This window comes from Artemia sp. Qi Xiang Cuo, chromosome 8 (genome assembly GCF_049724085.1).
Source record: "Artemia sp. Qi Xiang Cuo chromosome 8, ASM4972408v1, whole genome shotgun sequence".
Taxonomy (NCBI): domain Eukaryota; kingdom Metazoa; phylum Arthropoda; class Branchiopoda; order Anostraca; family Artemiidae; genus Artemia; species Artemia sp. Qi Xiang Cuo.
Genome location: NC_142801.1, coordinates 5643683 through 5667077, shown reverse-complemented (window position 1 = coordinate 5667077; position 23395 = coordinate 5643683). Strand labels below are relative to the sequence as shown.

Sequence of the window (23395 nt, the reverse complement as noted above, 5' to 3'; positions counted from 1 at the left end):
CATAATGCATCATTTATCAATAATGCATCATTTATATCAAGAATCAACTTTATATTTATTAAATGAAAAAAGTAAGTTTTTTCGAAAGATAAATGAAATCAAAACACAATCTGTGCCTGCAGGTTGTCAAAAGGGTATATCTCAGACATAGCTCAGGGTGTTAAGTTAGAACTTCAAGGAATGATGAGGGGGATAATCAATTGATGAAAAGATAATATATGCTAATATATGCATACTACTGCTACTATACTACTACTGCTGCAGCTAAAACTGTTACTTCTATTTTGACTACTATCAACAGAATATTAAGTTAAAAAAGTCAGGAAGTGTTGAGGAGGAATTTTAACTAAAATAAACACACTAAAATAACACAAAGGACGTACCAGCAATCTCTCGGGAAATTTTAGAGCATTATGTTGAAATTTACAGAGCTTTACAAGAGGGATACTCAACTGACCAAACATCAAAATGTGCATTCTATTAATACTACTACAACAACTATTACTACTACTACTACTGCAACTGCAATTACTGCTCCTAATACTACTAATGTGACTACTAAAACCGCTAAGGATAAAAGAATGAAGAAGAAAATGTCAGAGAATATTGAAAGGGAAGTTGATATAATTCAAAACATATTGTTCTCATGCAGGTTGTCAAATAGTTGTATCAGAAAAATTTTACTAACAGCTTGGAGTGTAAAGTTAAAACTTATAGGGCTTGCTGTAGAATATGTTGAACTAACCAAAAGGTAATATTTACATCTACCACTGGTATTTTTACTATTACTAATGCTATTTCTAGTACTATTTACCGGTGCTTCTGAGGGCATTCAGGTTTAAATTTCTGGAAATATTGAAAAAACTTTGAGCATAATAAAAGCATACTAGTAGCTTGAGGGGGGGGGGAGTCCTGTTTTAAACGCATGCTCTCTCAGGATTCCTGTGAAATGCCCAGGATTCCCATGACATGCCCTGTTTTCATGACACAGCTGGCAGGATTCCAATGATGGCCCTTTTCAAGCGTATTCCCTGTTTCCGTGACCAAGCTGGCGCAATCTTGTTTCAGTATGAGAGGGAACACAGCTGGCAAGATTCCCATTACACCCGGGATTTCCGTGACCACGTGTAATATGGATGACGCCATCTTGTGTGACTTAATAGATTTATTTAGGGTGATGTAATCATACATGGATTTATTGGGAATAACTTAATGACGACACACACCTTACCCAATTACAGTGCATATGTTGTGTAATGACAGTACACACGTGGGTCTTCTGTGATGACGGCACACACGTGGGTCTTATGTAATACGGCGCACACACAGGTGCTTTGTAATGACAGCGTGCATATCACGTAATTGCACTGCACACATCAATGTCACATAATACTTTTTCGACACTCTATTTTTCGTTGAGATGTTCGATTCTTTTTTTGTTCTTTCAAAGGGTTTTATTTTTCTTTCGTTCAAGACTTTTTTCTTTTTTTCAAAAGTTTTTTTTCTTTAGTTCTTTGTCCTCGGTAGGACTCGAAAGGTCAATCTCCATCCAATAGAACAACAACCCTAGCGCCAGAACCAGCAGACCGTTTCCATTATTTGGTACTGGATAATATTTTCTAGAAATGAGCCATGTATGCACATATTTGTCTACCAAGAAATATGAGGAATTTACCAAATGGAACCGTCTTCTAATAGTTTTCCGAAAGTTCTTCATATGATCAAGAGGGGAAGCTGCCGCAAGTAGATAAGGGGTTCCAGTTGCACAGACTCGTCATTCGAAATCTCAGAGTGAAGATAGGTGAATCCAGGAACAATTTCAATCTGGGAAACTAAGTTAGACTACTTTAAGGACAAAAGCCAAAGGCTTCTATATATGGATTCTCACTGTCAGTTGTCTTTTAAATGCAGACAATTTGAGTCTTTTCTTGATGTTATAACGTCCAAATAGATCTTAAATTAGAAGTAGTCCTTTGTAAAATTACATTTTTTTTTATTGGACTTTAACTTTTGATTTGGCTTGTCTTTTGTCATTATAAAAGACATATCACCGAACCTTTGATTCTTTTATTTATTCAGGTGGTGGGAAAAAGCTTCTTCTTTTGCCTCGGCTTGTCTTTTGTCATTATGAAAAACATATCGCCGACCCTTTGTTTCTTTTCATTGTTCAGGTGGTTCAACAAAAACTTCTTTTTCTTCAAATGATTTATTAAGTCGAGGTTTTTTATTTTCAAAGGTATGCTAACAGCCCGTATCTTTGCTCTTAATTTTTTTTGACACATTTTTGGATTTTGATTGCTTCAGACAATTTAGCAATGGTCTTTGCTTTAGCTGCCCGTATTGGTGTTGAATCAGTTGATGGTCCAGGTTGTTGATATTCACGTTTGATCACGTTTGATAGTTTAGGTGTTGGTTTCAATAAATCATCATTTATAAAAACTGCAACTACAAATTTTTATATTTTGGGTATCCAACAGACATTAAATTATTTAAATAACTGATGCGTTGAAACCTCAACAATCTTATTTGAAGTTGCAAATAAGATTCTTTTTTAAAAACCAACAATATTATTTGCAAATTTTTAGCAAATAACAATCTTATTTGCATAGCAATCTTTATGCTATGCAAGACATCATATAATAAAATTGTTATATGATGTCATAAGAAATCCTTATTTGATGTACTAACATAGTACATGACGTCATTTGCAAAAAGAATAATTAAGGCTCATAACGAATTTTCTTTGACTTCTGAACTATCTAGATAGTTTTTTTTTTTTTCTACGCGACAATATCCGAAGATACCAATGCTTCCGAAAAAATGTGGAGCCGTTTTCGAAAAAGAACATAAATATATCAATACATATACAATTTTTGCTAGTTTATATATATATATATATATATATATATATATATATATATATATATATATATATATATATATATATATATATATATATATATATATATATATATATATATTAACTTACTTCTTCTGAAAAATAGCAAGGTGTCGTAAAATATAATCAATAGCATTCATCTTGTTTTCCCACGTGTCAACTCGGTCCACCATTGGCCCATAAAGCGATGGTGAGGTTTTCATACTTGCAATAAGATCCTGATTTTCAGTCACCTGAAATGATAGAGCAAAACTGAATGTATTCTCAAATTATAATACAAATACAAAATATCTTATTCGTCGATTAATAGCTATATCAGGTTTGTCAAAAAATCAATATGCATCGATTTTACCTTTACATATGCCCACCAATATTGACTTATAAATTTTGTAATTTTAAGCGCATTTTTAAGGCTATATCTAGTAGAGTCTGCCTTATTTAGAACTGATGTTTTGAAATTATAAAATTCAGCCTTTCTGAAATTCTTGACTTCCGCTAAATTTACTTTGTCTTTTATACCAAACAAATAGCCTTAAATAGGTTCTTTGAAGAACCGTCTTGGTTGATGTAGTGCTTATTCTAATCAGCAAATAGCATCAATAGGAATTCTTTACAGGGAATACCGTGCATAATGCAAATAGCACTAAAATGTTAAAGCAGAGGAGGAGAGGTAGAGAGGAGCAAGAAGAAGACAGCGTCTCCTCTATTCGTCTTAACAAGGTAACTATTACAGGAGACTTAATAAGTAGATTGCTTTACTATAATAAAAGAGAAAATGAAGGCTGAGTCCCTTTAAATTGTCTAAGTGTAATCCTTACAACCTTTACTACCGAATTAAGAGAGGGTTTAATAAATATTATATTTATAATAAACAAACTCTGATCCATATCACTAATGCAAATTTAATGTGTTAACTGTGATTTACCCCCAACCTTATCATACACGGTGCTAGACTTATTCCACCCCCCCCTGAAAATACCCTCCCAAACTTCCCACCCATTAATATTCCAAAATGTAGGTAGAATTTCATGTGTAGAATGTCTTATAGTATTTATTTTAACATTTTTATTTTTGTTTGAAGTCATTTTCGTGTTTCTGGGGGGGGGGGGGTTCAGTTATCATAACAAATGAATATAAAGTATAATATTGGTGCTGGGGGGGGGGGGGTTATATCAAAACCGAACTCAAACTGATTTGACATTTCAAAGTTTTTGAAAAAATAGACATCTCAAGATTCAATTGGATATCTTAGTGGGTTAGGGGAAGGCTGGATAGATGAAATATCATAATGAGATTCCTCCAAAGTTATTGTGACTACGAGGAGAGTTGAAGAGGGGGCAGCTCCCCTTCTTAACGGAATAAATTCTGTTCTTTTAAGGGATTAGTTTTACTCTCTACTTGTATAATAAAGCCGTCGACCATGATTACTTCCAGAAACGATGAGGGGTTAGAAATCAAATTTGTATTTGATGCAAGCAAATCAAATTTGCTTGCACTATAGCCAAATTTTCGGTATTTTCCCAAAAATCTATGCGTCACCCCGAAAAAAATTTGGTTCCCTGGAAATCACCCAATCAGGGAGCCTCCACTAGTGATTTACCACCAGTGACTTTTCCTGCCAAATATTACCTTGGATACCATAATTCTTTACTAATCTCTTGTTTGTTAATTTTTGTCTCTTTTGTTACTTTGCATTAAAAACAGACAGATGCAATTGCAATATGCACTGTTCTTCATATGTTGACAAAAAAGTATCGTCTTTGTGAAATGAGATTAAATCATTTCGATTGCACTTACCGAATTGCTATTTCTTACATCATTTGTAGTCAAGAATTTTATCTTTAAGTTGAATAGAACGCATTTACCACTATACAGCTTAAGTTAGATTTTAAAATTGATAGTCGACAGATTTTTTCTACTGCTGAATCGAAAATTTGCAGAATTTTGTTGCCTTTTTTTGTCTTTAGATAAGATTTTCTTAATTTTTAATACACAATTATTGAACGCCTGATAGATTAAAGAAAGCACAATCTTCTTTCTGAAAATTTTTTAACTCCCCCCCCCCCCACCCCCCAAAAAACAACCTTCTATTGAGACAAAATTTAGCTATAGACTAAGCTATGTACAAGCCTGGGGAATTGAAGATTGAAACGGAAGTTACCCAAAATTATGATTCATAAGAAACTTTTGAATTATTGCCTATAGGAGGGGGGATAGGAGGCTATCATTTTTAAATGATAATAACTTTTTTTTATTGAAAGCAGGGATGCCAAAAAAGATGATTAATTTTTCCATTTAAAGTGGAGACGGAAGAAAATGATATCGAACTCCCTAGGATACCATTGAGATATTTGGACAGACACAGGACCCCTCCATTCGAACTTGTTCATCGTCTTGGGTATTATGCAATTTCTCATAGGCTACTTGCCTAGTTTGGCTTTTGTGTGACTCCCTTTTAATTAGATTCTTTGGATCGTATTGAATGCCACGGCGAATATGTGACTCAATCTTCCTAAAATTTGAGGTATATCTGAATAATTTCGAAATTTTTGTTGCTGTCATTGTACCCCTTTACTCATACCCTCAATTTCTGTTTTCAAGGAACACTAATCTGTTTAATGTTATTTCCCGTGTTTGTTTGAACCATATAGTGACCTAGTTAATTATTAAGTAAATTATTTTTCTAATGTAAAGGCGAGACGGTATTCTATCAAGGTGGTATCCAAAGGGGGGGGGGGGTTACATTTAAATGAAAATATTTCGAATTTCTTATTGAAAGCAGGGATGCCAAAAAGTTTTTTTTTAATTTAAGGCAGAGACGGTATCCTATCATGGTGCTATCCAAAGGGGAGGGGGAGCTATCATATTTAAATGATAATACCTTGATTTTTTTTAAAGCAGGGATGCCAGCAAGTTAATTATTTTTATTTAATTTAAAGCAGAGACAGTATCATATCAAGATACTATCCAGAGGGGGTGCATAGGGAGTTACTATATTTAAGTGATAGTACCTTGAATTTTTTTTTATTGAAAGCAGGGATGCAAAAAAGTTATTTTTTAATTTAAAGTAGATACGATATTCTATCAAGGTGGTATCCAAAGGGGGAGGGGGGTTAGGCAGAGGTATTATATTTAAATGATAGTATCCAAAAATTAATTATTTTTTTTTAATTTAAAGCACACACGGATCTTATAGAACATTATATGGCTGCTTTAAAAAAAAATACGAAAGGGAGTGTGAAGGGAGGTTAGAGACTTTTACAAGAATATGAGAGTTTGGTTGCTACCAGTAGCTGCTAGGTAGAGTGTGGTCCTATGAAAGTGTACTGTCAATGAGTAGAGAAAGTAAATTTGTAAATTGAAGCTGTGATTTGAGAAAGACTGATGAAAACATTAGTGTTTGCGATCAATATTAATCGCGCTGGTGGCGCTCCACCGACATCTTACCGGCAGCGCGCTGCTGACACATTATCGGTGGGTGTGACGGTGGTTCACCGCTGCTGCTGTTTTTGGCCCCTCTGCCACCGGTCTTCCCTCATCGGCACGGGAACGGGGTCTACTTGTATTGAGACAAGACCTTTGGATAACAGACATCATAATAAAATGCCCTTCAAAGCCTTAGATATGGCTTTCAAGACATTGGAGTGGCTATTTGATAATTATTTTTCTCGGGTTCTCAGTTCTCTTTCAAACTTCCTCAATAAAGAAAGGGATTAGTCAAAGTCTTTATGTCGTGTAAGTCAATATTTTGATTTTATTTTGCAGTTCGTCTGTTCGTACCTGTTGATGTTGTCCAGGCTCAAATTTCTATTCATTAACGAACATAGAAACTAAATTAGGTCTCTATCCTTGTAGATATCAACATAGTTACTTTATTTTCTGCAAGATCCAAATGCTCTGTATAGCCCAAGGCCATCGGACACTGAAACAACCTCAGAGGGTTGGAAAGACCTCTCTCAGGGGCTGCTACTGTGTTTTCAGTATTTAGCATGTCCCTGCACTGACTTCTTCTATGTCTTCTGAATCACCCTGTGGCTTCAAATCCAATTTATATGTATACTAAACGCTTTTTTTCTAGTTACGTGACTTTTTCTTTAAAGAAGAAATAGGAGTGCACGCTAAATTTCTCTGTATATTGTCTACTGAGGTTGGCACAATATATGTCCGATTTGTGAGGTATATGTCCAACACTCTTCTCAGCACCTCCATTGATATACATAATATGTCAGCAACAAAATATAATCACAAACAAAAGGCAATTAAATGCACCCAATATTATTATAGGAATCAGTATATTTTGCTGATTCTAAATACATAAGATTAATCAAGTTTAGTACTATACATCAAACGTCACGAACCTGATTTACCTGATTTTCGAAATAGGGAGGGTACTCCCCTAAAATTCAAGCAATCATAATGAAAATCACTCTATCATATTATTATAGGAATCAGTATATTTTGCTGATTCTAAATACATAAGATTAATCAAGATTAGTACTACACATCAAACGTCACGAACCTGAGAAAATTTACCTGATTTTCGAAATAGGGAGGGTACTCCCCTAAAATTCAAGCAATCATAATGAAAATCACTGTATCATATTTTGCGTACCAGAGAACTCTGTTGTAGAAGTATCAAGCTCCTGTATACAAAAATGTGGAATTTTACTATTTTCACCAGAAGACAGAAGACGGATGCGTGTTTATTATTTTTTTTTTTTTTTTAGGGGTGATTGCCTTGAAATAATGGTCCTAGAAGATTAGAAGAGGGTGCATTCAAACGGCAATTAAAATTTCTATTGCCCTTTTTAAGTGACCAAAAAGATTGGAGGGCAACTAACCCCCCTCCTACGCTCATTTTTCTCCAAAGTTATGTGATCAAAATTCTGAGATAGCCATTTTGTTCAGTATAGTCAAAAGAGCAAACAACGATGTCTTTAGGTGTAGAATGATCCCCCACAGACCGTGGGGCGAGGCCCGTAATTTATGAAATTTGCCCATTGTTTACGTATCGTATTTGTTAATGCGAAGTGTACAGATATTTTTAGCGGGGGAGGGGGGTTCTGCCTGGGGTAGCTTTCAATAGGGAGAATATCATTTGGGGAGGAAAATTTCCAAGGAATTATTTTCTAGAGGAAATGTTATAAGGAAGGATTTAGCATGATTACTTTACGATTTTTTTTAATTGTTTCACATTCTACTTGCCAAATTTTACATGTGGAGATGTTCCGGGCGAATTTTTTTAGGGTTATTTTCTGCGAGTTTTGATTTTTGGGAAATAATCTCCATGGAAGGAGGCATTTCTGGAGTTATCGAGAAACCAAGTAGAGATTAAAGTCTTATTAAAATGAAAGAATGCTAAGATAATTTTCAGGCTGAATCTTCCGCAAGCAATTTTATGGGGAGGGGGGATTTTCAGCGAGGATGGAACTGTTAGGAGGGAATTTGACGGGAGCAGGGCGCAGTTTATGTTGATGAAATTTTTAAGGAGGAGTTTTTTTGTGAACGGGGGGAAAGTATATCTCATGGAGGGTGACCCAAATATACCAATATTATTTGAAAAACGATCAGAAATTAAATTAAAAAACGATGCTTTTAACTGAAGGTAAGGAGCACCAGCAACATAAAAACTCAAAACGAACAGAAATCATTCTATATATGAAGGTGGGAGGCACTTGTGCCTAATCCTAACCCATTATGGGGTACCGCCTCCATGTTGAAGATGCGGTAATGAGGTGAATGGCATGTGGCACCTTTCCCCGTCTAATGATGCATGGCAATGGATTTATGGGCTTTGTTGGGCTAACCACTCGGCAAAGCTTCTTTTACCTGGTTATGATTAACAACAAAAAGCCTCGGACCAAACAGCCATTTCGACGACGACCTGTAGCACGTCCACCGACCATCCAAACGGACCTGTTTACGGTAGCCTACTGCAATGTACGAGGTCTCAGATCTAAGTTTGACCAGTTCCTACATTTAGTGAACTCGGTCAAGCCATCTATCATGTGCATCACTGAAACCAATCTAAACCAAGAAATTCAAAGCAGTGAGGTTGCCATACAGGGATACACGCTCCTCAGGCGGGATCGAGAGCGTACTGACGGCGCTAAATACGGAGGAGGAGGTGTCGCTGTTTATATACAGAGCCATATACCTTATTCATGCCTGAACATACCAGATTCAGTAGGCGAAGAAGCTCTGTGGGTCAGGGTGATCCTCCCAAATAAATCCGTGATTGTCGGTACCGTGTATAACCCTCCAACTTACCAGATTACCAGCTACCTTGACACCTCCCTTGAATATATTCGGGGCAAGTACGCTAAGTCTGCCATTATCCTTTATGGAGACTTCAACGTCCATCCTAGCGTGTGGCTTCGCAGCAAAAATACTGATAGGGAAGGGTCGCATTTGTATGATCTATCTCTCTCTTACGGGCTGGAACAACTTGTCGATTTCGACACGTATCACGGCCCAAACGGATTATCTCGTCTTGACCTATTCCGTACAGATCACCCTGACTCCTTTAAGGTAGACGCTCATGCTTTCACCAGTTACTACGTTGCCGTCGTTGCACGTGGAAACCTACGTATTCTGCCTCCAGTAAAGCATGAATGAACAATCTGGCTATACAAAAGAGGTGATTGGGACGGATTGAGAAACACTCTTTTTTCTCAGCAGTGGAGAGCCTTCCTCCTGGAAGGCCCAAAGAAAGCTGCAGATAAGTACCAGCAGGCCATAGTTGACATATCTCCCTCCCTCCTTGAAACCTCCCTCCATAGTTGACCAGCAGGCTCTGTCGAAAAGCATATCCCTCCAAAGCGGATCCAGGTGTCCAGTAAGGACAAACGTTGGTTCAACGCGCAGTGTAAGAAGACAATCCGAGCAAATCAAAAGGCACACAAGCGATGGCTACTTTCGAAGAGAAAAGAGGACAGAATTGCATTCATAAATGCGCGCAAAGATGCAGTTCGATCGATTAGGCAGTCCCGGGTTCAGTATAAGGAAATTCGCCACCAAACTTCAACTTGCTTCGGCAAAGAGTTGGTGGAAAATTGTCAAGGAGGCTTTACCATCGTCCAAGGGGACCGCAATTCCTTCTCTCCAGAGTAACGGGACAATGGTACAAGATCCACAGGCAGAGGCTGAAGCTCTTGCTAAGGCTTTTGCCGAATTCTCGAATCTAGACGATGACGGTAGAGAAGTGCCAAAATTCTCCGACTGAACCGACACTGTCCTGGAACGCGTGAATTTTTCTGCTCCCAAGATCCTTTACATTCTGCAACATCTGGATGTGACCAAAGCCACAGGTCCTGACAACATACCAAATTTTGTCCTCAAATCCTGCAGTGCCGAACTAGCTGGGCCCTTGTCATTGCTTTTCTGGCTGTGCTTTTGCTCCGGAACCTTCCCACGAACATGGAAGTCCGCCCATGTTACACCTACTCTAAGGCCAGAAGGCGATCCAACGAGCGTGGGCTCCTACAGGCCTATTAGCCTTCTCTCATATGTTGGCAAAGTCTACTAGAGCGTCTCCAATAAAACACTTCTTCAGTACCTGGAATCAAATGATCTTCTAGGCGATCGCCAATATGGATTCCCCCGGAAACGCTCAACGTTAGACTGCCTAGTGGCCCAGTATCAGGAGTGGATAGAACTACTGGCAATGGGATACTACATTAGGCTACTATCCTTCGACATTGCGAAAGCTTTTGATAGAGTATGGCACCGTGGCCGGCTAAAGAAACTCTATGTGTATGGTGTTCGTGGATGTTTGTTAAAAGTGATTGAGAGCTTTCTTTCCGACCGTTCACTGCGGGTTTTTCTTGACGCGTTTATTTCCCGCGAATATCCAGTGAAAGCAGGGGTACCCCAGGCCAGTGTCTTGGGACCTACGCTCTTCCTTATCTACATAAACGACATGGGAGACAACCTCGCAAACCCTCTCCATCACTTTGCCGACGATACCACGACACAATCAGCCGTCCCTAAACACGAAGACCCAGCACAAGCCTCCCTTTCCCTATAGATGGATCTTTTGAAAATTGAAAAGTGGTCTGATGCATGGATGATCAACTTTAGTGCATCTAAAACAAACGAGCTTCTAATTACCCGATTAAAGGTGCCACGTAAACACCCTAGTTTCATCCTCAAAAATGAAGCTATGAAGAGAGTCGACGAGCTTCGTCTACTGGGGATTCATTTCTCCACCGATCTCTCTTGAAACAACCACCTTGATCGGGTGAGAACCTCCTGCACAAGAAAGCTGGGAGTTACTCTTCGCTGCAAAAACCTTCTTCCATCAAGCTCGATCATCCCACTCTACAAGTCTTGCATCTGACCCATAGCGGAATATTGATGCCCGCTATTTGCTGGCGCTCCAAAAACGCTGTTGGCACCACTTCAAAGGATCTAGAATATGGCAAATAGGGCGGGCTGCGCCTCTACACAAGAATTGCTCCAGCCTCTAAATGAAAGATTTGATGTAGCGTCGATGGATGTTTTCTACAAGTACATGAATTTGCCTCCCTCAGACGAGCTCTCTCGAATTGTCCCCCCTTTGTCCAGCCTACAAGGCAGATACGAAGGCACACAGCTCGGTCCAATTATTTAAAGAAGGATACGCCGAAAACCGAGTACTTGAGGAACAGCTTCATCCGTTGTTCCACTTCTATCTGGAACGATCTTCCTGGGGATATTATCCCTGCAAATCCCTCTGTTGACACCTTCAAAAGAAGGTTCAATAGACATTTAAAACCTCGAGGCCATTGAAAGAGGTAAATGAATAGCGGCATATCAGATACTTTGAAGTACCTGGCGCCGTGAATATTGGAATAAAAAAAAAGGATTCTTCCCTTCTGAATTCCTTGCTCTTTACGCTAAAGTTTAACTGTTTGTCCCAATATTTTAAGAACCGCAGTGAAACACAGGGGTCATTTAATTAGAATAGTATCCTTTTTTAAAGGTGCTAACACAATTAGCGTACAGAGAAGCGTATTAAAGAGGTATATGATTTATTCATATTCGGGATAAATCTGCCAAAATTAACTCGAAAATTTATTTTAGTTTTTCATGTACGGTGAACCAAATTTGAACCTGCATTAGTTGAAAAATTTCAGAAATTAAATTATTTTTTTTTAACCGAAAGCATGGAGCGACATTAAAACTTCAAACGGACAGGAATTATTCCGTGTACGAAAGGGGCTATCCCTTTCTCAACGCCTCACTCTTTGCGCTAAGTTTGACTCTTTGTCCCAACTCTACTTTTTAAGACAATATAAAACTTAGCATAAAGAGCGAGGCGTTGAGGAGGGGACAGCCCCTTTCATGACAACAGGTTTGAGTATACTTTGATTGTCTCAATGCTAATTTAATTTCCCTGTTTTAGTTGTAAACTTGTTGTTTTTTTTTTAAGGGTAATAGATGCCCTTCAGCCTTTTCCAAACTCTACATGTACATTTTTCTCTGGCCTTTTATCAGATGTCAGCATAGAACTTAAATATCAAACTCTCAACAGATATTTAGCCTGGTCATTCACCACAGAAAAGCACAAGAAAAATAAAAGAAAAAATAATCACTAGGACCACATTAAGACAAAACTTGCAATGATTACCTTTAGTTCAACTGGACATTATAAGAATACTCTTTATTTAACTAAAAAAAAAGAGAAGAAGGTTTAAGATTAATTTTTAAATCCATAAAGCCATAAGAAAGTTAAATCATAGGAATGAAATAGTTGTATCAGTAATGCTGAAAGTGTTGTTAAAGTCTTGACATCAAAAACCCCGTTCTATTTACACAACCTCACAATAAAAAACTTTTTAATTACCTTAGTTAAAGGCTCCTTAATGTCTTTGATAATTTTTATTTCATATCCATGTGAGTCCTTGTGATCAGAGAGAACAAATTTGGCTTCATGTTGCCATTGATCCAACTCGAGCAATCCTTGTCTTATAATACCCTCTTCGGCAGCCCGAGCAGTGAGCTCCTGAAAGACACATATACACATATATATATATATATATATATATATATATATATATATATATATATATATATATATATATATATATATATATATATATATATATATATATATATATATATATATATATATATATATATATATATATATATATATATATATATATATATATATATATATATATATATATATATATATATTGCTGATTTGCTATCCTATCACTAGAAAATAAAGAATAAAAGAATAATTATGTCATTTTAGTATCTATGACACAAGCAAAATTATACAAGGTAACAAACTGCTCTGAACAGCTATTGAAAGAGGCACGGAACAAGAAACAGCAAAGATCATGTGGATTTGAAAACAAAAATGCTGCACAACGAAACTTGTTGTTAGAATAAAAATCAAAATTACGATTAAAGGAAGAATCGTGTTAATTTATCGTGCGTGAGAGGTTAGAAGAAAAAAAAAATTGTAAAGGAATGAAAGAAAGTGTTAGGGTAGCGTGATCTAGCCAGTGATTGATAAAACGGAAGGAGGCATTAATATTTAGTATCTTTGCCAAGTGCGAAATTATACAAGATGATAAATGACTCTCAAAAGCTAAGGCCAAAGGCATAAAACAAAAACAGCAGCAAATCTTATTGAGTTTGCAATCACATCTGTGACTGAAAAAATAAGACTAGCCTAATAATTAGGCTATTGTGTAATATATTTGTTCATGAAAATTACAACTGAACAAGGAATGTGTTATTTTGGCGTCCGTAAAGTATAAGCAGGAATGAGGAACTTAATTCACGACAGAATTTTTTCAATTCAACTGAAATCACTGACTTGCCATGCTGTAACTTAAACTAAAGAATAAAACAGTGATTAGGCCTATGCCAATGTGTATTTTAGATATTTCAGAGAGCACAGACATAGCAACATTCCTAGTTCTTGCTGAATTATATAACCACAAGATTAAAGCAAAAATTTGACAACTAGAGAAAAACCGGAAAATAAGTTTTTTGGAATCTCTGATTTCATGGGAAATTACACAGGATTATGAATACTTGGCAACAAAATATTTGGCGAGGAGAAAAGTGACAGGGATGATCAAATTGAATCATAAATGTAATCTGGGCTTAGAAGAGAAGTGAAGTTGAGAACCGCAATGAGTCTTTGAAGAGAACAAATCCTGTACAATAGATGCTTCTTTGATGCATTAACAAGAAGCAGGAATCGACTTTTTTGCTAGAATTTCTCAGGGTATGGAAATACATAATTAGAGAATCAAATATATACAAGCATGCCAAATGGCGGTATTTTTTTCGGAAACGGCTAGATAATTTCTTTTGAAAATTGGCACACCAACGGTTTCTGGCTAGAACCAAATGATCTAGATAGATCGTAACTTTCGGAAATTCATTTAGAGCCATGAAAAAAAAAAGTCATATGAATGACATCAATTTCAAATATATTTGAGGCAGCTTTTAACATTTTACCAATCGTTTTAGGTATCTATGGCAAATTCAAAATTATGTGGGACAATAATTGAATCTGAACAACAAAGGTAAAATTCAAGGAAAAATGGTCCGAGATAATGAACAAAATTGAAGCACAGCGTAATCATGGACTAGAAGATATGCATCAACGAGTGTTGAAGCAAATCACAAGTGAAATTATAAAAAAATATACAAGCAAAATCTGTAGCTAGAAGACAAGTGAAAGCAAGAACCATAACGAACCTCATATGAGAATGTTGCAAAACAAAATCTGCAGTTACAAGACAAATCGAAACTATAATGAAAATTAAATAAAAAAACAAAGTTTTTTTAACTGAAAGTAAGGAACGACGTAAAAACTTAAAACGAACAGAAATTATTCCGTATATGAAAGGGGCTGTCCCCTCCTCAACGCCTCGCTCTTTACGCTAAAGTTTTTTTATTGTTTAAAAAATAAGCATTGTGAGAAAGTCAAACTTTAGCGTAAAGAGCAAGGCGTTGAGGAGGGGACAGCCTATTTCATATACGGAATAATTTCTGTTCGTTTCAAGTTTTAACGTCGTTCCTTACTTTAAGTTAAAAAAACTTGTTTTTTTTATTTAGTTTATGAACGTTTTTGAATTGATGCAGGTTTTGATTCTGGCTCACCTACATGAATAATTAAAACAAAATTTGCATATTAATTTTACTTTTATTTGGTTAAATGGCTTTCTCAAAACTTGTTTAATTTTATTTACGAACGTTTTTATTAGTAATAAATACACGTAACTTACGAATTAACTTACGTAACGAATTTATATATTTATATATTTTTAATACGTATATTAGGAGGCTCGCCTACTAGTCAATACCTTGCTCTTTAAGCTAAAGTATCAAATTTTGTTCCAATTCTTTAAAAATGACCCCTTAATCACAAAGGCCTTTATCTAGAATAAATAGCTCTTATGAAAGTACTAAAAAATCTTTGGCTTAAAGAGCGAGGTACTGAATATGGGGTGAACCCAATCATGTACGTAATAATTTTTGGTCGTTTCAAGTTTAGGTGTTGCTACTTAGTTCCAGTTGAAAAAGTTGTTTTTTTTTGTTTAATTTCTGACCTTTTTTTTAAATAATGATAGGATATCCGGTGTCCCCCTCATAGCAATGTCACTTCCCTCATGAAAACTTCCTTCATGGAAAGATTCTCCAACATAACCCCCAACCCACCCACCCCCCATATACCAGAAAAAATCCCCCCTGAAAACGTCTGTGTACTTCCTAATAACCAATATTATATGTTAACATTGGGCAAAGTTCATAACTTTCAGCCCTCCCCCCAGAGACTTCGGGGGATTAAGTCATCCTAAAGGGCATATTCATCATATTTTCAACCATACTGAACAAAAAGACTATCTCAAAATTTTGATCAGGTTACTTCGGGAAAAAATGAGCGTGGGAGGGGGCCTAGTTGCCCTCCATTTTATTGGTCGCTTAAAAAGAGCACTAGAAATTTTAATTTCCGATCCAACGAGTCCTCCTGTGATATTCTAGGACCACTGGGTCTATATGATCACCCCTGGGAAAAAAAAAAACAAAAAAAAAAACAAATAAACACGCATCCGTGATCTTTCTTCTGGCAAAAAAAGCAAAATTCCACATTGTTGATATGTGCTTGAAACCTCAACGTTATAGTTATCTGATACTCTGAATATGATGGTGTGATTTTCATCAAGGTTCTATAACTTTTAAGGGGTCTTCCCCCCTTTTTTTGAAAATCAGCCAAATTTTCTCAGGCGTGTAACTTTTGATGGGTGGGACTAAACTTGGTGACAGTCATATATTTGAAATAAGCATTTAAATATGATTATTTTTATGCATCTATTGGTATCAAAAACCCGTTTTCTAGAGTTTCGGCTACCATTGAGCCGGGTCGCTCCTTACTTACAGTTCGTTACCACGAACTGTTTGATGAAAGAACGCGTGACTGTCGCGTAGTAAAAGTAAGTAAAATTATCGCTTAGATTAGCGATCACCTCCCAAAAGAATGCATATCCTATAAAAGATATTGTTCTATGAAGAATAAACAGGTAGGAGAAATTGAATTCACGCCAGAATTTGCTAACTTGATTAAAACTGCTGATTTGTCTCCAATGAATCCGAACAGCTGAAGTAGATTGCATGAAAATAATTTCTCAGTTTATGATGAATCAAAATGAAGAAGAAGGAAATCTGTTGTCATAAGATATGTGACAACACGCATCACAACGAAAAAAACACTAAAATAATGCGCAACAAACTCCGCTGTTAGAAGACAAGTGACAGCCGTAATCATAAACAATTAAAAAAAATCCTGTTCGTATTGACCTTCCGATTGACGAATTTAGACATTTTAAACAGGACAGTTAAAAGTTTCATGAGCTCATATCTCACGGGTAGGAAGCATAAAATTAGATCATGTAGAATTTTCTTATTCATGGAGAAAGGATGGGACACATAGGCATGAATAAGGGCTCATTATCAATAAGTAAGTCTTGCTTAGTTTGGTTAGGTTTTCACAATAAAGTGTGTCTTAAAAGCAACTCTGAATTAGAGTGGACTTTAACTTTAATTTACCAACATTTACACCACATTTGAATTTCACACCACAACCATTAGCCTGGAAAACAACAGCAAAGGATAAGAGAAAAACTGATCAGCGTCAGTGACAAAAACAATGCTCCCAATTACAACAAATACGAGTGATGGCTGTTTCAAATCTGGTGTTCTTTTTTAGACACTCTTGAATGACTTAATTCATCAAAAAAATTCAGAAGAAAATTATGAACTTGCATACAATGTTTCGGGAAAATTTTACTGCCAAAACTTGTGGGATTATGCCTCCTCAGACCTAGTCTCACATGTTCTAACTTATGCAGATGTCTCTATAAAGCTCAACACCACCATTTTAGAATTACACAAACTAAAATCAAATTTTTGACTAAACAATCCTTAAATAACTTATGATACTATATATAAAATGATAAAATCCAATAGAATCCAATTAAAGAAAGATCAGGATATTTACATTTTAGTAGAAACAGTCATTTATGGTGGTTTAATTCTTTATAGGGGCTGTTATATATTACCGAACCAGATGCTGGTAAAAATCCTATTTATTGCATTTTCCTTGACTTCAACCCACTCTACCCAAATGTATATCCTGCTACCACATGCCAAATGGTGACTATCAGAAGCTCTATTTTTCTGACTAGCTCTATTTTAGAAGAGATAACGATAACAGTAAGTATGGGTATTGTGCAAAGATGAGTGGCGTCCTAGAAAATCTTATTTACCATCAACATTTATTTCACTTGATTTCCCGTGAAAAGTTTCGACTTGAGAATTTATCTATCTACAACCAATGAAAGTTTAAACAAGAAAAGTTATCAGGGACATCAAGTAAAATATCAGCCCCATAATTAAAATTAAATAAAAATATAATTTTACAACACTTAGTCTCAGAGTTGATTATGAATGTATGCTGTAAAGTAGATTGAATTTTCAATGTGGTATGTGTCAGACATGACTTTTACATTAAAACATAGAGCTTTATGTGGAAGAAAGGGCTAAAACCTATCAATGACAAAAAACGAACTCTTTAAACTTATTAATAATATTCAATTTAGAAATTTTCTAGAACAAGAGAGGAAAGAAATGTTTTGTGAATCTTCTCGGATGACGAATAGACTCAGGAAGAAAAGACCAGTATTTCTTGGGAAAATACTGCTACCATTCTGTTAATATCTATGGAAACTACGTGTGGATGATGTTAGGACGATTTAATTATGTTCTATGTGAGTGTGATTCAAACATAAATTATATTTTATAGACAATGATTCCTTTTTTTATGAATGTATAGACCCAAAATCTAAAAGGGGACTTCATATCACTCCAAAACAGAAATATGTGGTATTGCTGATAAAGTAAACGTTATGGATGTTGGGGTAGTAAATATAGAGCTTTTTTAACCATAGCTAAAACATTTTGAAGTTGAAAATGATAAATAATACTGCTACTACTAACAACTCACTGCAGTACCAAGCCACCTGAGGTCAACACAACTACACACGCTTCTCCTCCATCCCAATATATTCAATGCCTCCCTTTTTACACTCTCACAGGAAGCTTCCATTTCCCTTTAATCTTTCTTTATAATGTCCTTTAACCCCATACGAGGGTGACCTGCTTTCTGTTTAGCCCTACATAGTTGGACGAAAAGGACAATCTTCAGCAATCTGTCATTCTTCATCCGCAAAACGTGCCCTAGCCACCTCTACCTTTCTTTCATTGTTGCTGTAGAAACCGGTGTTGAACCACATTTTTCATACAGCCTACTGTTTGAAAAACGGTCAGTCATCCGGGTACCCAGAACAATCTGTAAGCAATTTCTCTGAAAAACATCTAGCAAATCTGCATCCACTTTTCGGAGCACCCATGCTTCAGAGCCAAATTTGATCACTGTCATCACTGTAGCTTCTAATATTCTATTCTTGGTTTGCAGACTTATCTACCTATCCTCCCAAACTTTTTTAACTGTAGAAAAAACACCCTGGGCCTTGGTTATTTTACTTCTAACATCTTCACTGCACCCACCACCTTTACTAAAAATACTACCAAGGTAGGTGAAGCTGCCCACTTGATCAATCTTTTCATTACCCAACGTCCCCGTTTCATCTTCACTTATTCCAAGCCTCAGTGATTTAGTCTTCTTAACATTAATTTTCAAACCTATTCTAGCACCCTGAGCTCGCAAAACCTGTAAAAGTTCATTCATTTGGCTCAGACTTTCATCTAGGATGCTTAAATTATCAGTAAAATTTAAGCCCAGGAGACTTTTTCCTCCCCATTTGGTTCTGTGGTCTCTCATTGCCTTTTCTGTGATCATTAAGACAATGTCGATCAAAATAATCCATATAAAAGGAGGATAGAACACAACACTGCTTAACTCCTGATTTAATATAAAACCAGCAGCTAACCTCATTTCCTACCTTAACCACTGCTGTGTCATTCTCGTACCTAGCACTAATCACTGTTATGTATTTGTCTGGTATACAATACAAGGATAAAACCTTTACTAAAGCTCTTCTATCAACAGAAATCGAACGCTTGCTCATAGTCTATAAAACTGAAGACCAAAGGTGTTTGGTAACTCAAGAAACTCTTCCATTACTAACCTAAAAGTGAAAATTTGGTCGACTCATTCTTTACCTTTTTTAAAACTGTTCTTTTCTTAAAACTTTGTGTACAGCATCAATATTTTACTAATATACCGTCTAGCTGCATCTTCCATATCCTCGGTAATTTTATCCATGACCTCTACTTCACACCTCCTTAGTTCATAGTTTAGTGCTTTCTACCCTTTCATTAAATTACTTTTTTTTCATATGATCTATCACTCAGATGCCTCTTGTACGAGTCCCTTCTCCTTTCTATTAAACATAAAGCTGTTTTACTAATATTCTTAGCTACAGTCCTAGCTTTTATCCCTAACACACCTTCAGAAACTTCACAAATTATTTTTCCAAAATTATTCCAACAATCATCCACATTTTCAAATTTTAAACTCTTAAGTTTAGTATTCAAACATTCCTGGAAAGTTTCTCTCAAATTCTCATTCTGGAGTCTACCTGCATCATAACATCCCGGGAGGTAGTTACCCTTCCGAAATTTCAGCTTTAGATTAACCCTTGACACTACTAGATGGTGATCTTTACTTTTATCATCAATAAAAGCACTCCTATATACCCTAGTTTCTTGTATTGATCCTTCCAGTCTTCGGTATATTATAACATAGTCAATGGGGTTTGTTGTCTTACAATCACGTGAATATTATTTTAACTTATGAGCCATTTTATGACCAAACACCGTATTGGATATAACTAGATTGTTATACCTACAAAATTGCAAAAGTCAATATCCATTAATGTTTTCTTTTCCTACATCAAATTTACTTAGGCTAGAATACCATCTATCCGTATTTTTACCGACCTGGGCATTAAAAGCTCCGACTAAATACATCATATTTCTACCTGGGACCCTGTCTATTTGCTCCCTTAACTGAGAGTAAAATTCATCTAAGTCACTAGTATCTCCGTCAGCCGGTTCTACAGGGGCATATACTACTATAAACGATATCCTGATGTTTTTAGTCACAAAATGACCGATTAATGTTCTATTATTATGCCTACCCAGCCTAAACATGACTTAGCAGCTTCCTTATTCATCAAAATCCCTACTCCCTGTCTATATGCCACATCCTTCCTGCCTGATTAAACAATTTTGTACTTTATATCACCTAATTTCATGCCTCCTATCCCTGGGATATGAGTTTCTGAAACTCTTAATAAGTCCAGTTCAAATCGTCTGAATTCGTCAGTCAAAATGTCGATACGATAGTGGTTTTTTAGCGTCGTAACATTCCAACTTTCAATTTTCATGTTGTTTAAATCATTGAAATTATTTTGGCCTTTGGAAAAGCAATGATCCCGGATACCACTGCATTACAGGGATAACAAATCTTCTCAAGTATTCACCAAAGTGCTTAAGCCGGCTTAGAAGAGGACAGTAGGAAGTCCCTGGGACATCCAGTATCAATGGAGCCTTTGTGCAGTCCTGGGCTCATCTTGATCACAATAGGGTTTTCAGCACTTGGCGATGCTTTTCAATCAACAAGAGTCGAAATCCTGCACACACAATTTCAAGCCTATTACCGTCGACTCATTATATATTCAAACATACAAATATTATGCTACTACGGGGAGATACCCTATAGTAGATAAATCTGCAAAAAAGAACTTTTTAAGCCCAAAAACGCCCGTCAAAAAAGACTAAGCCGGGACAATTTATTTAATAATTAGGATCCAGTGGGAATACTGCGTTGTTTACCACACTATAATTTCCTTGAGGGGCGCCACTCCTCAAGTGGGAATAGAGTTGACCGCAAGGTCCCCAGTGTTGCAGGTACCCCAAAAGGATTGAGACAGCCCTTTGCAGAGGCCTTGGTCCATAGATATGGATCTTACTACTAATACTACTAACAACTCATCGCAGCGCCAAGCCGCCTGAGGCCAACACAGCTACGCACGCTCCTCCTCCACCCCAATCTATTCAAAACCTCCCTTTTTACACCCGCCCACGAAGCTCCCATTTCCTTTAAATCTTTCTTTATGACGTCCTCCCACTCCAGACGGAGGCGACCTGCTTTTCGTTCATCCCTAGATGGTTGGCCGAAAAGAACAATCTTCGGCAATCTGTCATCCTTCATCCGCACAGCATGCCCTAACCACCTCAACCTTTCTTTTATTATAGACCTAGAAAGCGGTATTGAACCACATTGGATCTTACCCCCTACCGCAATTGTCCTCCTATAGAGGATCCTCCCACGATGGTGTTCTGCATCACCATGCAATTTAAACCATTACTGGAAGAAGGTTTGTAACTCATGGGACGTGTTGACACACCAGTGGACCCTAGTCAGTGTACATTTGAGGGACCTTATTCTTTCTCAGCATGTATCTATGGCCCCAGGTAGGGTGCCCCAGTTTCTATTTCAGACCCCCAGGGACAAGGTCCCCCCTTGATCAGTGCCTCGTATGGAGGTATCCTACATATCTGTAGGGCGTTCGCCTATCGTCACCTGGGGACATACTGAGTGGCATGGGGGAGGCCCCTTAAAGCTGTCAAATGGTAAATACACTCTATATCCCAGATAAATGCTATGTGCAACTTATACCTTACAGTCTATAGCCAATAATGAACTTATAACCTAAATCATGCTCTAACGTATAATTTTTATCATGTGTAACCTATAACTTACAATCCATAATGATAAGCTATTGAATCTGTGGACAAATTCTACGGTGAACAAATACTGAAAATCTGCTAAAAAAACACGTTGCGTAAAATCTACGAAAAATATTTAAATTGGGAAATTTACAAAAATCACATTGCAGATATACGCATAATTATGCAACTCAGTAAGGCTTATGTAAGAAAATTCTGATGATGATAGTACCCGTCAGATGGAAAACAATAATGGTAAACTAACGATAGTATTAGTATTAAAGTTGGCTGCTTCTTGCCCTGTGGATTTGAAGTCGTGGCATCCGTTTGCAGATTCCGGTAAATTACGGTTTATGTGATGGTAGTCTTAGCAAAGTATTTCACTGCATGGTAGTAGCTTCGATGGGTACTGATGGCATCATCACTCGCAGACACTGTTTTACTAGGAAAATTTATGTTTATAACACGAACCAAGAAGGGGAAAATGTTTGCTTGTGTCTAACTAAGAGCCACCTACCTCCTCCAACTCCCCTGAGAAAAAAATGTGAAGTCAAAAGAATTTTAAAAACAAATTACTGACTGCACAGTAACAATGTTTGTTCTAGTCGAGCAATAAGGCAGGAAAACATATTCAATTTGTTTCATCCCTAGTAACCAAAAGAAATTACGTGAAGTTGAAACTAAAGAATTATTTAATTGAGGCAGAAGCACAGGAAACTTCTAGTATAAGGAGAGATAGTATTATTCAATCTATTTTATTTATCTGAGTTTCTAGGTTATCAGAAGCTGCTATCCCCTTTTTGTATATCTTTGGGTCTCATAATTAGCTAACTCCTATTCCAATTTACGACCCCCAAAAACAGTCGGATTGGTTACAGATGAACAAACTTTAGTGAAACACCGTCCATTCAGTGACAATGGTTAGGATGGAATGCATAAAGTTTGCTGTCAGTTTTTCAGCTGCCTTACCTTTAGGTTAGAAATATTTTCTACTATTTGTGTTCTGAATTCTAAGAGGTCGGTAAACGACAGCTTATCAATTGGCTTAGAAGGCATTTTCAAGATGCTGAAAACTTCCATCCACTGGCTCTCATGAAATCCTTCACCTTTTATGTATTTTAAATATGGTAGAATATCCTGAAAACATAAGTATAATTAATAGATTTTGTTGTTGCATATGTTGTTATCTGAACTTCGCTTTTCATAGTTTCGGTTTCTATTGAC

At 36.6% G+C, this 23395-nt stretch overlaps 1 protein-coding gene across 1 annotated transcript in view; it reads right to left on the bottom strand.

The window, feature by feature from the left end:
• LOC148949095 (cytoplasmic dynein 2 heavy chain 1-like) overlaps nt 1-23395 on the bottom strand; it is a 161140-nt gene that overhangs the window by 107483 nt on the left and 30262 nt on the right. Inside the window, exons 8-10 of the mRNA XM_089093804.1 lie at nt 23141-23308; nt 12729-12887; nt 2990-3132 (exon numbers count right to left, since the gene is read on the bottom strand). Of these exons, the coding sequence (XP_088949930.1) occupies nt 2990-3132; nt 12729-12887; nt 23141-23308 (470 nt within the window). The remainder of the gene's footprint in view (nt 1-2989; nt 3133-12728; nt 12888-23140; nt 23309-23395) is intronic.